Source organism: Oncorhynchus tshawytscha, linkage group LG06 (genome assembly GCF_018296145.1).
Source record: "Oncorhynchus tshawytscha isolate Ot180627B linkage group LG06, Otsh_v2.0, whole genome shotgun sequence".
NCBI classification, from domain to species: domain Eukaryota; kingdom Metazoa; phylum Chordata; class Actinopteri; order Salmoniformes; family Salmonidae; genus Oncorhynchus; species Oncorhynchus tshawytscha.
The window spans coordinates 74,376,041-74,389,354 of NC_056434.1; the positions used below are offsets into that span (position 1 = coordinate 74,376,041).

At 41.1% G+C, this 13,314-nt stretch overlaps 1 protein-coding gene across 1 annotated transcript in view; it reads left to right on the top strand.

The window, feature by feature from the left end:
* The window catches only part of LOC112253081 (serine protease HTRA1A-like), a 33,650-nt gene extending 22,676 nt beyond the window's left edge, over window positions 1-10,974 (top strand). The window contains exons 4-9 of the mRNA XM_024424981.2: window positions 5,070-5,264; window positions 5,354-5,386; window positions 5,974-6,088; window positions 6,338-6,395; window positions 6,658-6,753; window positions 10,338-10,974. Of these exons, the coding sequence (XP_024280749.1) occupies window positions 5,070-5,264; window positions 5,354-5,386; window positions 5,974-6,088; window positions 6,338-6,395; window positions 6,658-6,753; window positions 10,338-10,506 (666 nt within the window). The 3' untranslated portion in view covers window positions 10,507-10,974. The remainder of the gene's footprint in view (window positions 1-5,069; window positions 5,265-5,353; window positions 5,387-5,973; window positions 6,089-6,337; window positions 6,396-6,657; window positions 6,754-10,337) is intronic.
* The last annotated feature ends 2,340 nt before the right edge of the window (window positions 10,975-13,314 follow it).

Here is a 13,314-nt window from a genome sequence, read left to right on the forward strand (position 1 = left end):
GCATTTTTTAAAACCTTGAATACACTACAATTTGCGTATTGCCTTGAAGTCCCCTATAAGAAAAGCACAGTATTGATCACAGCAAAGACTCTAGAAGTGGTTATAGGTTTAATCACCAAACAGAGGGTGTGTGTGTTTCACTGGCATGCCTCTGTGCTGTTTACAGTTGTTTTTTGTTTGGGTTGCTGTAAAAGTAACCCTTTTTCTCAGGTTTGCATACGCCTTTGAAATTATTAGCGACAGTTCATCAAAGCGTGAGGCTTGACAAAAGACAAGTTTGCACCTGGGTTCAAGTCATAAAAGTTAATGTAATGGGTTTTTAAGTGATTCCAAACAGCCAAAGCTGTAATTTGAAACAAAGACTTGTCTACAGCAACAAAGGAGGTATTTTCCTTGTTGGTCCTTCCACCATCTCACATGGCAGACACTCTAGATGTACAGTACAATTTTGGTTGAGATGATAGGATAAAGCCTATTGTACCATTCTCAGTTATCTTCTGTATGAGCCAGTGGAGACCTTGGGAAATGGGTATTTTTTTATTAATAGAAAGGTTGAAATTTCAATTGAAAGTTTGAAGTTAAGATCTAGAACAAGGCAGTAGTGCATTTAATTGAAAGCATCTCACATGATGTTAGGGACGGCCAATGCAGGGGAGGGTTGACTGCTCCTCTTGTTGTCCCTCTCACCACCTCTCCTTAATGAGGTCATTGTCATGGGTTGACAGGGTTCGATACTGTGACCAAAACAGTCGCTTTTGCAACCTTTTGACTGGGCAGTGCGACACACATTTTTAGATGGTCGCAAGAGTGCCAGTGAAACAAATTTATCTGGTCACGTACATTTTTGGTTCACGGGTTGCTTTTTTTTTATCTTCATGATTTATTCAAACTGTAATGTGCAATTGACAAAACATAAAACAAACTTTCTAAAGAGGCAACAATGGCACGGGAATGCCCCTGTCTGTGTGTGTCAGGGCTTGACATGAATGGGAGGTTTTGGAAAACCTCCAGACCAGTCAATCATCCCTGTTGTGGCCAGCTTGGGCCAGTGAAAAGATTAGGCCATTTTAATAATGCTATTTTTAATCTTGGCTATGTAAATTATTAAAAAGATGGATTCCTCTAAGCTTTTTTTTTGTGTCGAGAACATGCTGTCTATTTAGTCAGGCAATTCCCACATTATTCTGACATACACTGAGTGTACAAAACATTAAGGACACTTTCCTAATATTGAGTTGCACCCCACCCCTTGCCCTCAGAACAGCCTCAATTCGTGGGAGGATGGACTCTACAAGGTGTCGAAAGCATCCACACGAATGCTGGCCCATGTTTACTCCAGTGCTTCTCACAGATGCACCTGCCACCTACTGCTATACCCCTTTCAAAGGCACATTCATATTTTGTCTTGCCCATTCACCCTCTGAATGGCACACACACACAATCCATGTCTCAATTGTCTCAAGGCAAAAAAATATTTCTTTAACCTGTCTCCTCCCCTTCATCTATACTGATTTAAGTGGATTTAAAAAGTGACATCAATAAGGGATCACAGCTTTCACCTGGATTCACCTGGTCAGTCTATGACTGGGAAATAGCAGGTGTCCTTAATGTTTTGTACACTCAGTGTATTTTAGAAGGAAGAAATTATGTGAATGTCAATGCTTAATGCCATTGGGTATTCTTATTAAAAAAGGCATTATTCTTCAAGTGGAAATGCATACTTACTTTACATACATTTTTTTTCTTCTATAGGCTTTTTTGTTGTATGAAAGATCAAATGACCTGCCATTGAAATTATGCACGCATCATTCAGTTTCCTGTCAAGTCTTGACCTGGGACAGTATTTTTGTTGCTTTGAGCCAGTAGCTTTCAGTTGCAGGGCACTGGCCCTGTGTACTACTGGCAAATTTAACTGAATGTCGAGCCTTACTATGTGCGGTGCGTTTAGCCATGTAGACTATATGTCTACCACTGTTTGTAGCCATTAGCAATGCTAATGATAGCCTAATTGTCTTTGGGTAGATGGAAAGGCAATTAAAGGTTAATTACAAAGTAGCCTATGCCTACCTGGCAGAATCATGATTATTTGCATCAATCCAGTGGACATTTGTTTTGAAAACCATCACAAGTATCCTACAAAAACACTGCTAGCCAAATACAACTGTCTGGCTGGTGTGAACCTGAATGAGAAGGGGTACTACACTAAAAATTCTAAATTTCTCAGATTTTATCCAGACCTCAAAAAAAGGTTCCCTATTTTGGTTTAAGCATTGTTGTTGACATATAACATCCAATTTGGTTGTTTTTCTATTAAAACGGGTGCTTTTGAGAGCAAAAAAATGTGGGAAATGACAGTCCAGCTCTCTATTTTATTGCCGTTGTATCGTTTTGGTATCAAGTATACTTCATATTCTACCCTCTGGAAGGTTGCATAGAAAATAACACATGGCACTTTGACATTTGCAATAAATACATTTTGCACTTTATTTTAACAGTCTCTTTTCTTTGCTGTTAGAGTTCATCTACCCAACTCAAAGAACACAAGCTAATTTGAAAGATGGCTCGCCATCGTTAGCCTGGTTTTGTATGGAATGCAAGAACATTATGGGACACAGGCCAGATCAATTCTCATTGTTTGTAATTTTAAAAAATTGTGTGACCAAATCATGTGCTGGTGCCACAACTGAAAAAGTTTGGTGCAACAGTGCCACCAGTGGAAAAAGTCAGTATAGAACTCTGGATGAGTGTTAATGCATTAAGGCCAGCCCATGGTCCAAAATAACCTGGTGAGTCACTTACGGTCAAGAGAAAGTCAGAACCACCAAAATTACATATACAGTATTCGACTCGGTATCAAAAAGTAGCTGAGTACAAGTGGTTAGTAGGTGATAGCTAGACTAACAGTCCTCACACATGAATAGTCATGCCATTTGATGTTTGTTTTATTCCTATTCACACCTAGACACTCCCACCCTCAAGGGCTCATATCAGCTAGCCTTGACATCCACAGTGTATGAGTTAATGTGTGTACGCATGACTGTACCACCCACAAATCAGTGGCCACATTGTGTGTAAGCAGATGGATATGTGCAGGTGTGTGTCAAGTTGTGTTTTTCATTATTCACTGGGCTGAGACATTTCAATAAGTGACAGGACGATTTTATAATGATCACGCTGTTATTACCAGTATCACCACAGCAAGCGGTTGGTAGACCGTCTCAGTGTTAGGGATTCAGATCGGGCTGACTTCTCTCACTTCCTCCCTCCATCTGCTTATCCCTTTAACTCGGTGGGGTCAAGGTACGGGGTGGTGTGTGTGTGTGTGTGAGGGTGGGGAGTCCAGACTGGATAGCAGTTCACAGACTGCTATTCCGGTGTCAAGTCTGGATGAAAGAAATTAGAGGGAGGGGTGATGGGGTTATGCACTTTCATCTTCTAACTGTCATCTTCTATTAATACCTAGGCTACACCTCAGGGGTCAAGTTCGCACTCAGTTCCCGCAACCCAAAAAGCTAAAATGGCGTCTTATAGTGTTAGATGGATTTAATACTGTATAAAGACCTATTCAGCTATTGTTGGCAACGGTCAGCAGTCAAAAGTGGCCCTTATGTTGTGTCGTCACTCCGCAGAGATGACAATCACCGTGTAATAACCAAGTGTGTACACCATATTGGAAAGGAAAATGTAGTGTTATCATATTTTATGATGGCACTGCACTATGAATATCCCTGGGTAGTTGATTACAGGACTTGTTTCTGTGTTTGCATACAGAGACTTTTGTCTGTGTGTATCTTTGGCTTGTTGGCCAGTCTGTCTCAGTTACCTTAGCTTCCACACTGTGACTCTATTTATAACCCAGGGTAAACAAAATGGATACAGGGGAACAACCGGGAAAGGTCTCTCAAGATTGTGCTGTTGTCGGGAGTTTGTTGGGTGGTGTGTTGGGAACCACACACTCAACGTGATGTGGCGACGCGTAGGCTATGACCATACACTCATTGGCTATGACTGGACAGAAGGGAGATGATTTCATGCAGACAGGGAAACTGTGGATGGATAAGTATACCCTCTGTCTGTCTAGGCACTGTTTCTGGCTCATGGTTTCCTTACGATGGAGTCTCAGTTGTTGAAGAGTTTAACGTGAATGGATTTGTACTGTTTTATGAGGTACTAGCCAGTGGCCACTAATAAAAGAGATGCACTGTGATAGGAGAAACATGAGGATGGACTACATTGTAGTTACTCCACAATACTAACCAAATTGACTGAATGAAAATAAGGACACCTGTACAGAATAAAAATATTCAAAAGCATGCATCCCATCCTGTTTACAACAAGGCATGAAAGTCATACTGTATAAGATTTGGCAAAGCACCTAACTTTTTGTCATTTTTTATACCCCAAAGTGTTATGTTTGATCCTCCTAGGTGTTGTATTGAAGTCAATGTACCAAGAGGAGGACAGAAGCTAGCTGTCCTCCGGCTATACCATGGTGCTACCCTATAGAGTGCTTGTCACGTATACTACCTCTCCAGCCTCTAGGTTATAAGGCTGCTGATTATCCCGTACACCTGTCACCATCGTCAAGCGCACCGGCGCCTCATGACACTCACCTGGACTCCATCACCTCCTTGATTATCTTCCCTATATCTGTCACTCCCCTTGGTTCTTTCCTCAGGTGTTATTGACTCTATTGCATGTCGGTGCATTGTTTGTGGTTCATGTTTACTGGTTTATTTATTTATTAAAACACTCACTCCCTGTACTTGCTTCCTGACTCTCAACGCACTCATTACAGTGCTATTGAGGCCACTATAGACAATTTGGTGAAATTAATATATTCAGTATAGTTTTATCTAAAAAGGATACCTTTTTCAATGTTTTACTATTTACATTTTTATGAAATTCACTGAGGATGGTCCTTCCATTCCTCCTCTGAGGAGCCTCCAATGGTATGTATGTGGGGAAGGATAGCTTTACGGCCCACAGTTTCTAGTGCTGCTGCTTATCAATGTTACTGAGGGATGTGTACCTATTAAATATCTCCCCCTAACCTGTCCCCTCTACAGATCAAGCTTCCTGTGCTGATGTTGGGGCGTTCGTCAGACCTGAGGCCTGGGGAGTTTGTGGTGGCCATCGGAAGCCCCTTCTCCCTCCAGAACACAGTTACCACAGGGATAGTCAGCACAACCCAACGAGGGGGCAAGGAGTTGGGCCTACGCAACTCTGAAATGGAATACATTCAGACAGACGCTATTATCAACGTGAGTCTGTGAACACATGCACACACATACACACACATCACCAAGGATTGTGAACTGAGAACTGAAGTAATCTTCTTTTCTGTTTACAGTATGGTAATTCAGGAGGCCCTCTGGTGAATCTGGTGAGAATACTGTTTGTTTATTGACAGCTACACAGTTTTTGTACATGTCTAATAGACAGCAGATAATGTGTCTGAATGATGGCACGTAATATTTTGAGACTGTATGCAACTGTGTGATTGCGTGTTACTGTCACGGCCGAAGTCGGTCCCTCTCCTTGTTCGGGCGGCGGTCGACGTCACCGGTCTTCTAGCCATCGCCGATCCACTTTTAATTTTCCATATGTTTTGTCTTGTCTTCCCACACACCTGGTTTCAATTCCATCATTACATGTTGTGTATTTAACCCTCTGTTCCCCCCCATGTCCTTGTCCGGAATTGTTTATTGTAGTGCTTGTACACGTTATGCTGGTGTGTAACGGGTTTTGTTTACCCATTGATTTATTGTTCTGTTTACGGTGGTTTTGTTTATTAAACTGCGCCGTTGTAAATCAGTTTTTGCTCTCCTGCGCCTGACTTCTCTGCCGCCAGTACGCACCCCCTACAGTTACGGTGTTATTAATGTGTCACTTTATTTGATCATGAGTGATTCTGGTCAGTCTGGTTCAGACACGACATGAATTACTTTATTATTGACTGTGTTATTGAAGGATGGTGAGGTGATCGGGATCAACACTCTGAAAGTGACGGCTGGTATCTCATTCGCCATCCCCTCCGACAAGATCCAAGAGTTCCTGACTGAATCCTACAACAGACTGTCCCGAGGTAGGACGTTAAATCCCTATGGTCATCCTGTGTGTAACATCTAAATATGTCCCCTTAGTGTAAGGTCCTGTCTACACTCTTATCCACATGTTTTGAGGATAACCATAAACACTTCCAGACGTTTTGATTCAAGCCCCTTTATAATTAATCTTAGCCCATGGCCTAGGTTCAGAATCACTCAAACATCTTCCAAGTCAAAAAGGTAAACCCCATTGCAAACCTGGTGGTTTTCTTCTTGTGTTTCCGTAGGAAGAGCTGTGACAAAGAAGAGATACATTGGTGTGAGGATGATGACACTCACCCCAGCGTAAGTAGATCCTTAGTCACTGGTTATACTTGCAATGAAATGGATAAAGATGGCACTTTTCCTCTCTAGGACCGTCAACTCTCGATAAGTGCAAAGAAAGATTTGAGACTGTGAATGTGTACACTAAACTGGAAAATGCAGTTATTCAATGCTGTCAAAAAGAATGTATTTGAACTGGACCTGGTGAACTGCATTTCAGTTTGATACGGAAAACAGAGGACTTCTTCTTAAAACGGAGCACCTCTTCCCCTTCACTCTGTAGGTTAACCAAGGAGCTGAAGGTTCGACACAAAGACTTCCCCGATGTCACCTCTGGAGCGTACGTCATGGAGGTGATATCTAAAACGCCGGCCGCGGCGTAAGTACAAACTAACAGGGATAGTAGAAACTCACTCCGTCTCACCAACAGTGGGGGTTTCTTATGAGTGTGAGGACAAGTTGTCTGACTTTTTCTGTGCTAAGGGATATTTGCTTTGGCTCCTTCCGCTGACTGTACACATGTTTCAAATTTATATAGACCCTCAACGCCCAACTCTCCCCACACAAACTCACTCACATTCACACTCTCTCTCCAGTTTTCACGTGCGCACACACACACACACACACACACACACACACACACACACACACACACACAACCCCCCTTACTAAAACATTGCTGAGACTCACTTTAAAATTCTTGTTCACCCACTCAAGAATCCCCTCCCGACCACAGTTCTACCAGAGAGGGGTTGGGGGTTGGGGGACACTGAGGTCAGCCATCCCCTTCCTCCCTCAAGCAGCAAGGGTTATGCTGTGGTTTTCCTGGGACCACTCACCCAACCCTAGTACACTCTCTGTGTTTCATTGGAGGTATAAGTGTTAGTCGTGTTTTCCTGAGGAGTATGAGGAGAATGTGGAAGTGTGGCTGTATTATAAGTGGTGGTGGCGGCCACTGTTCACATGTGTGATTAGAGGAGTAGTTGTGTGCAAATTGGAGGCATTGATATCACTTCTGGTAACCGCTCCAGTCTTTGTGCAATTTAGTTTTACTAGATTTCTATTCTGGGTGTGTTTGGCCTATGGGAGTGTGTTGCACAAAGCAGTCTCCACCTGACTTACTGTAATTATTGTGGTCTTGATGAAGGATATGTGAAAGGGGTCAATTTGTGTTCATTGTAGCACTATAAAGTAAGGCATCATAGAATGTGTGAAAGGCAACAAGGCCAATGGAATCCATTCTTAGCTGATTGTCAGTGCAATAAAGACCAATATTGAGTCTATACCTTAAAATGATCTTATAGCTAGGACTGAGCGGTATATTGCATTTTACTATATATAGGGTGTCCACCAACTCTGCTCTGAGTGGTTGAATATGTGCTTTGGTGATGACATTTTCCTTCCTTATGTTATGAAATACATTTTACCAAGACAAATGTTTGGATTCGTTCAGTGGGGTCTTCCTCGAACATACATTACGATTTTGTCCAAAAAGTCGGATTTCATAACCTAATTACATCTCATAATAAGCACCTAGCTGTGTTGACAGATTTTACATTTTGTGGTCGCCATCTTCAAGTTGTTTCCGCAGGTCGCAAATAGCAAAATTAGCATGACACAAGATTAATTAAATGTAAAAGGCTTTGAAAATAAAAAGCTTGCGGGACGCTCAGTGCTCCATTTACATTTCACAGAGATGCGCTTGTTTTGTGAGAAGTCTTTGAAAAAGAACAGGAACTTCAAATGAATATGAACAGTGTATACTAAAATATGAGAATACTACATCATGTCTCAAATTCGACATCTATCTTACCCTTATTGTTTTAATGGTGATTTCAAGACAACTGAGAACTCGGAAAAGAATGAGGTCAAATCATGATATCAGTGGTCTTCAGGTCAGAAATTCAGAGCTCTAGAACAATGCAGATTTTCCAAGTTGGATGACAGTTCAAACTATTTTTCCCCTTCAGAGCTAGTTTGTCCAGTTGTTCCCCATTATCTTGAAAGCACTGCAGTCGGAAGTCAGAGATTTCCAAGTTCTCAGTTGTCCAGAGTTGTTTTGAACGTGGCATATGAAATATGACGAGTATATAAACCGTTCAATACAACTGGGAACTCAGAAATAAACAAGCTCCGACTGGGAAAAATAGTTATGAACGGTCATCCAGTTCGGATTTCCAAGTTGGAAACTCTGGCTCAGACTTTCCGATCTGAAGATCACTGACATCATGATTTCAGCTAGTTCCCAGTTGTCTTGAAAGCACCATATATTCTCGCACAGCATCCAGCCTAGCTGACGCGATGCTAGTTTCCTGTTTATTTTTTATATTTTTTACTACTTTTTTTCTCTGGCCCCCATTTAGTCACCTTAATTTTGACAATCCTACAAGGTTAAAACGCCAATAAACGTTGAACTGATTATGATAGAGACATGAGGTTTGGACCATTGGTTTTCTTCAAGGATTATCCACAATTAACACATTATTTTCCAATTGGTCAAAAGATGCGACAGCCTACTATATACCGGTATTGATGCATGGACCAGTTTGAGTTTTTACTTAACCTTCTATAACGGTATTTCAATGTTTGGCTTGTGCCCCCTGTCACTCAAGGAGAGAGCAGTTGCTTAACCATGGAGTCACGAGTACTTTCTTGCTGTTCAGTCTGCATGGTCAGATAGATGCAACAAGATGTTGGTGACATGCTGCTTTCTACAAGCATTCTATAATTACACTTTATGTTTGTCTTTTCTTAGCAAGTTGTGGCTGAAATAAAGCTTGTTAGCCGCCAATTGCTAGTTTGCTGGCTAGCTAGGTTGCTAAATGTACAGTAGTAAGAGCAGTGTTGTAGTGAATGGTGTACGCATTATAACCATACGCTCACTTCTTACCACGGTGCGTATCAACGTAGTGCAGTAGAGGTACGTATACGCCATATGAATTAATACGTCTGATGGAATATTTCAGAATGTTTAGCTTAAAATGTTGATAAACTATTATTTCTACACATTTTCACTGCAGCAAGGTTCACAGTGGTAGGCCCATCTGCAAATGTTCCAAAATACAAATAGCAGGAAAACAGTGTTCTAAAATGCACACCGCACATGCAAGTGGTTTCATGGACAGAGATGTAAATATGAAATCCATTAGAACTATCATGGGTTGCTAATATGACTAGGATAATGCCATTGGCTGCTAGACAATGAAAGAAAGATGAAAGAAAACCAATAGAACAGGAGAACGCATATAAGTCATATAAAATAATTGCCTCCACGTTTCTATGGTGCGATTTTTGTCTATAGGCTAACGTTACTATGAAGTTAAACATCCAGCTTTGAAACAATGAAGGAACCGGAAAAATATAGCAGTGCTAATGATAGACCTAACCGTCTTCTGGTAGATTGAAAGGCTTTCCCCAAAACCGTATTAAATGTTAACTAGCTACAAAGTAGCCTATCCCTACCGGACAGAATGATACCATGATTATTTGCATCAATCAAGTAGCCATTTAAACTCAAAAATCAAAAACATGTTTAATGTTTTTTCCAACTTTAAAAGTGGTCTCCTGATGTGGTTTAAACATTGTACATTTAGTTGTTTTTCTATTTTAAAAATGTTGTGCACATTGAGGAAATGACGACAAAAGTGCAAGAAATGGATTTAAACTGCTGAAAATATTTTTGGGGTTTGAAGTTGGATTGAACAGTAATGAAACAATTAAATTGGAGAAAAATTATATGTGATTTCTATTGGGTTATGAGTTGCCACTCTTGGGTCTTGGGTAATGAACTACTCATAAAGAATATTTAGAACTTTTATTATTAAAAAACATAAATTACTGTAAAAAATGTGAAAAATATTCTGATTTGATATTTTGTCCATATTGCCCAGCATTATACCTAACCGTTCCATCCAGCATGTTTCTTTCTGTAGTTCTCATTATGATGTGACCTTCTCTTCTTAGTGGCGGTCTGAAAGAGCATGATGTGATCATCTCCATCAACGGCCAGCAGATCACCTCTGCAACCGACGTCAGCACCATCATCAAGAAGGACACCACGCTGCAGGTGGTGGTTCGCCGTGGTAACGAGGACACCATCATCACCATCACTCCCATGGAGATCGACCCTTGACCCCCCCAGCCCCACCAATGAGTTGGTGCTCATTACCATCCCCAATAGACCTTATATGGACGTGTGCTTTTAATCACACCCCATGGAGTATCTGTGGCCTTTAGGGTTTTGTGGCGCCATGCGTCCAGCCAGGTTAAGACCGCCTTGGAAAGGAACGCTTGTATAGAGCATCTCAGCAGAGTTGTAATTCCTCATCCATGTATATTACACTTATATTATTATACGCTTCTACTACTGTTTACTGTTAAACACAAGCCAGTTGACCTGTTGTGATCTGCTTGTTTTGTTGTTTTATACTGACTGATTGTTCAGATGGAGGCCCACCATGGCAATCTAAAACAATGTGGAGAGCAGCTCTGGGCGAGTTGTGCAATTATTGTTTTCTAAATTCCTTACCTAAGTACTGTAGTTTTATGGTTTGTTTGTCGATGACATTTACGAAGAAGATAATAAAGACTTGTAACTGCGTTTTATGATTGTAATTTTAATGTTGGAAATGTAAGGATCAACATGCAGTGCTCACGTCTCTCATTGACAATCTTTTTCAAGCACTCTCTCTCTTTTTCTCTGTATCTCGCTCATTTACACACACACACTGTGATGGACTGCATTCGGACTGAGATTAGGTTTACAATATTTTATTTGAGTGAGTATGAGCTTTGCCATGACACACACACTCACGAGGAAGACATTTGATGTGGGGCTGTTTTTTAATTTAGTTGTACTGCCTCCATAAGGGTTTGATACTGGCCTGGTGTGGCAGTTGGGCCAGGGGCCCTGGCTGTAGGCCGACCTCACAGGGAGGAGAATGGTCAACCAATGTGATCCAGATGAGGTCCTACGGATGATGAGACACTCACATGAAGACACTCTACCCAAGTCCTTTACCAATACATCACGATGCAGTCGTATTATTAAAAGTCCCTGCCATCACTTCATAGGCATAGCCTACAGGCATAACATAATCATGTAAGAGGACTGGTACACATTCTAGACATCATGGCAAGCAGGTTATGGGCAGGACATGATCACAGTAAACTGGCTACTGTATGCACTTGTGTGTGTGTGTGTTATCATAAATACAATAATATTTTGGGTATAGGGAACAACATGTTATATTATCCCAAAAAGTGATGGTTTTCAGTTGATGTAGGCCTAGATTATACCTGATTTCAGTGGATGAATAGCATAAAAAGGATGTATCCTTGGGCATAAATGACAGAGACCACTTGAGCCAACCTAGTGCAGGACAGATGTTGTGGCTCAGGATTGTAATCTTCCCAATGCAGTATTCACATGTTACACAGAGTAAAATGTATAGGAGAGCGGATCTACCATGATACGTTAGATGTGTATCAAGAAACAGTGCATTTCAATAACCGTAAAAAGGAAATGCAAGTTAAGCAACTGCCACCATCTAATGGTTTTATGAAGCATTACATCCTTATACACAATGAAAATACTTAATAAAGGATTCAACTAGACTTTTTCTGTCTCCATCACACATATGTTTGAAAGTGTTCCATTGATAGCAACCCCACTGGAACAATGTTTTTGCAGAGTGATGTGAAGGCTAACTGACCCAGAGACAGTGAAAACATCAAGCACATGTGACTCCATAAGTCTAGTGGTGTATTCAGCTGTGAAGGGCAGGGCGTGCCTATGTATGAAGCCAGGGTTTGTGTCCAAACATTCAGTCATAAGGGCCATGACGGCATTAGCTCATGCCTCTTGTGTATTAGCCCTGCTGTGTCAATATGTGTTAATTGGCTTAGATTGGTTACATGTGTAATCAAACTCAGAGATGGATCTAGATAGAAACATTTGGCTAGACCTTGTAGTGTAAAATGTTGAATTTTAAATGTATCTACCTAGACTAAGCATTGTCCATGTCTAATCCAGAAATCATTTTAGTTTGATCATATAGTCCTCAGACTTGTTAGCCTGATGTAGTATCTATAGGTCAGAGGAACCTATGCAAATACTTTTCTTTGGAGGCCGAAATCACTTTCTTTTAACCATCACCATGTGATGTCATGCACATAGCTGAGCTAAACTGATTTCTAGGGGTTATGATACCTGTGTTTTAGATTAGTCCCCTGGCAATCTCTACCAGTCGCAATGAGTCATGTTCTACACACAGGTGGCTGGTGTCACCTTAATTGGGGAGGTAGTAACACCTAGTAACACCTGGAATGGAATATTGGAAACACATGAAACACGTGGTTTCCATGTGGTTGATAACATTCCATTTACTCCATTCCAGGAATTATTAAGAGCCATCCTCCCCTCAGCAGCCTCCTGTGGTTCTACATTAACTTTCCTCTGCTGTTTCTGTGATTGTACATCAATCATTACATTCTCCTCGCTCAGACGTAGGCCTACAGGCCATACAATTGTTCCATGTTCTTCAAGTCTGAGTAATAGCCAGTGATTTCAGCATTGACCACTTGCCCCAAAGCTGTTCATGAAGCAGTGTTCATTTAAATACATCTTGATCCCAGTTCAGTGCCAAAGCTTATTTGTATTTTAAAATGCTTTATACATGCTACAACTTTGTTTCGAATTTGTACTTGGCTCACAACTATTGGGTAGGTTGTAGGCTAATAGTGGAATAGTGGAGGCACGCACCGCTACTGCTTGTCAACCAGCTCACCAAGCTCGTCAAGCTTGACCAAGCTGGTCAACCAGGTAAACTGGATTTTCCAGAAAGGGCACATTTTTATTTTATCGTCAAGGAAGGACGTTAGGATTTACAAACACTGATCTCAAATATCAGATTTTATGGCGTTACAGTAGTTATGTGCT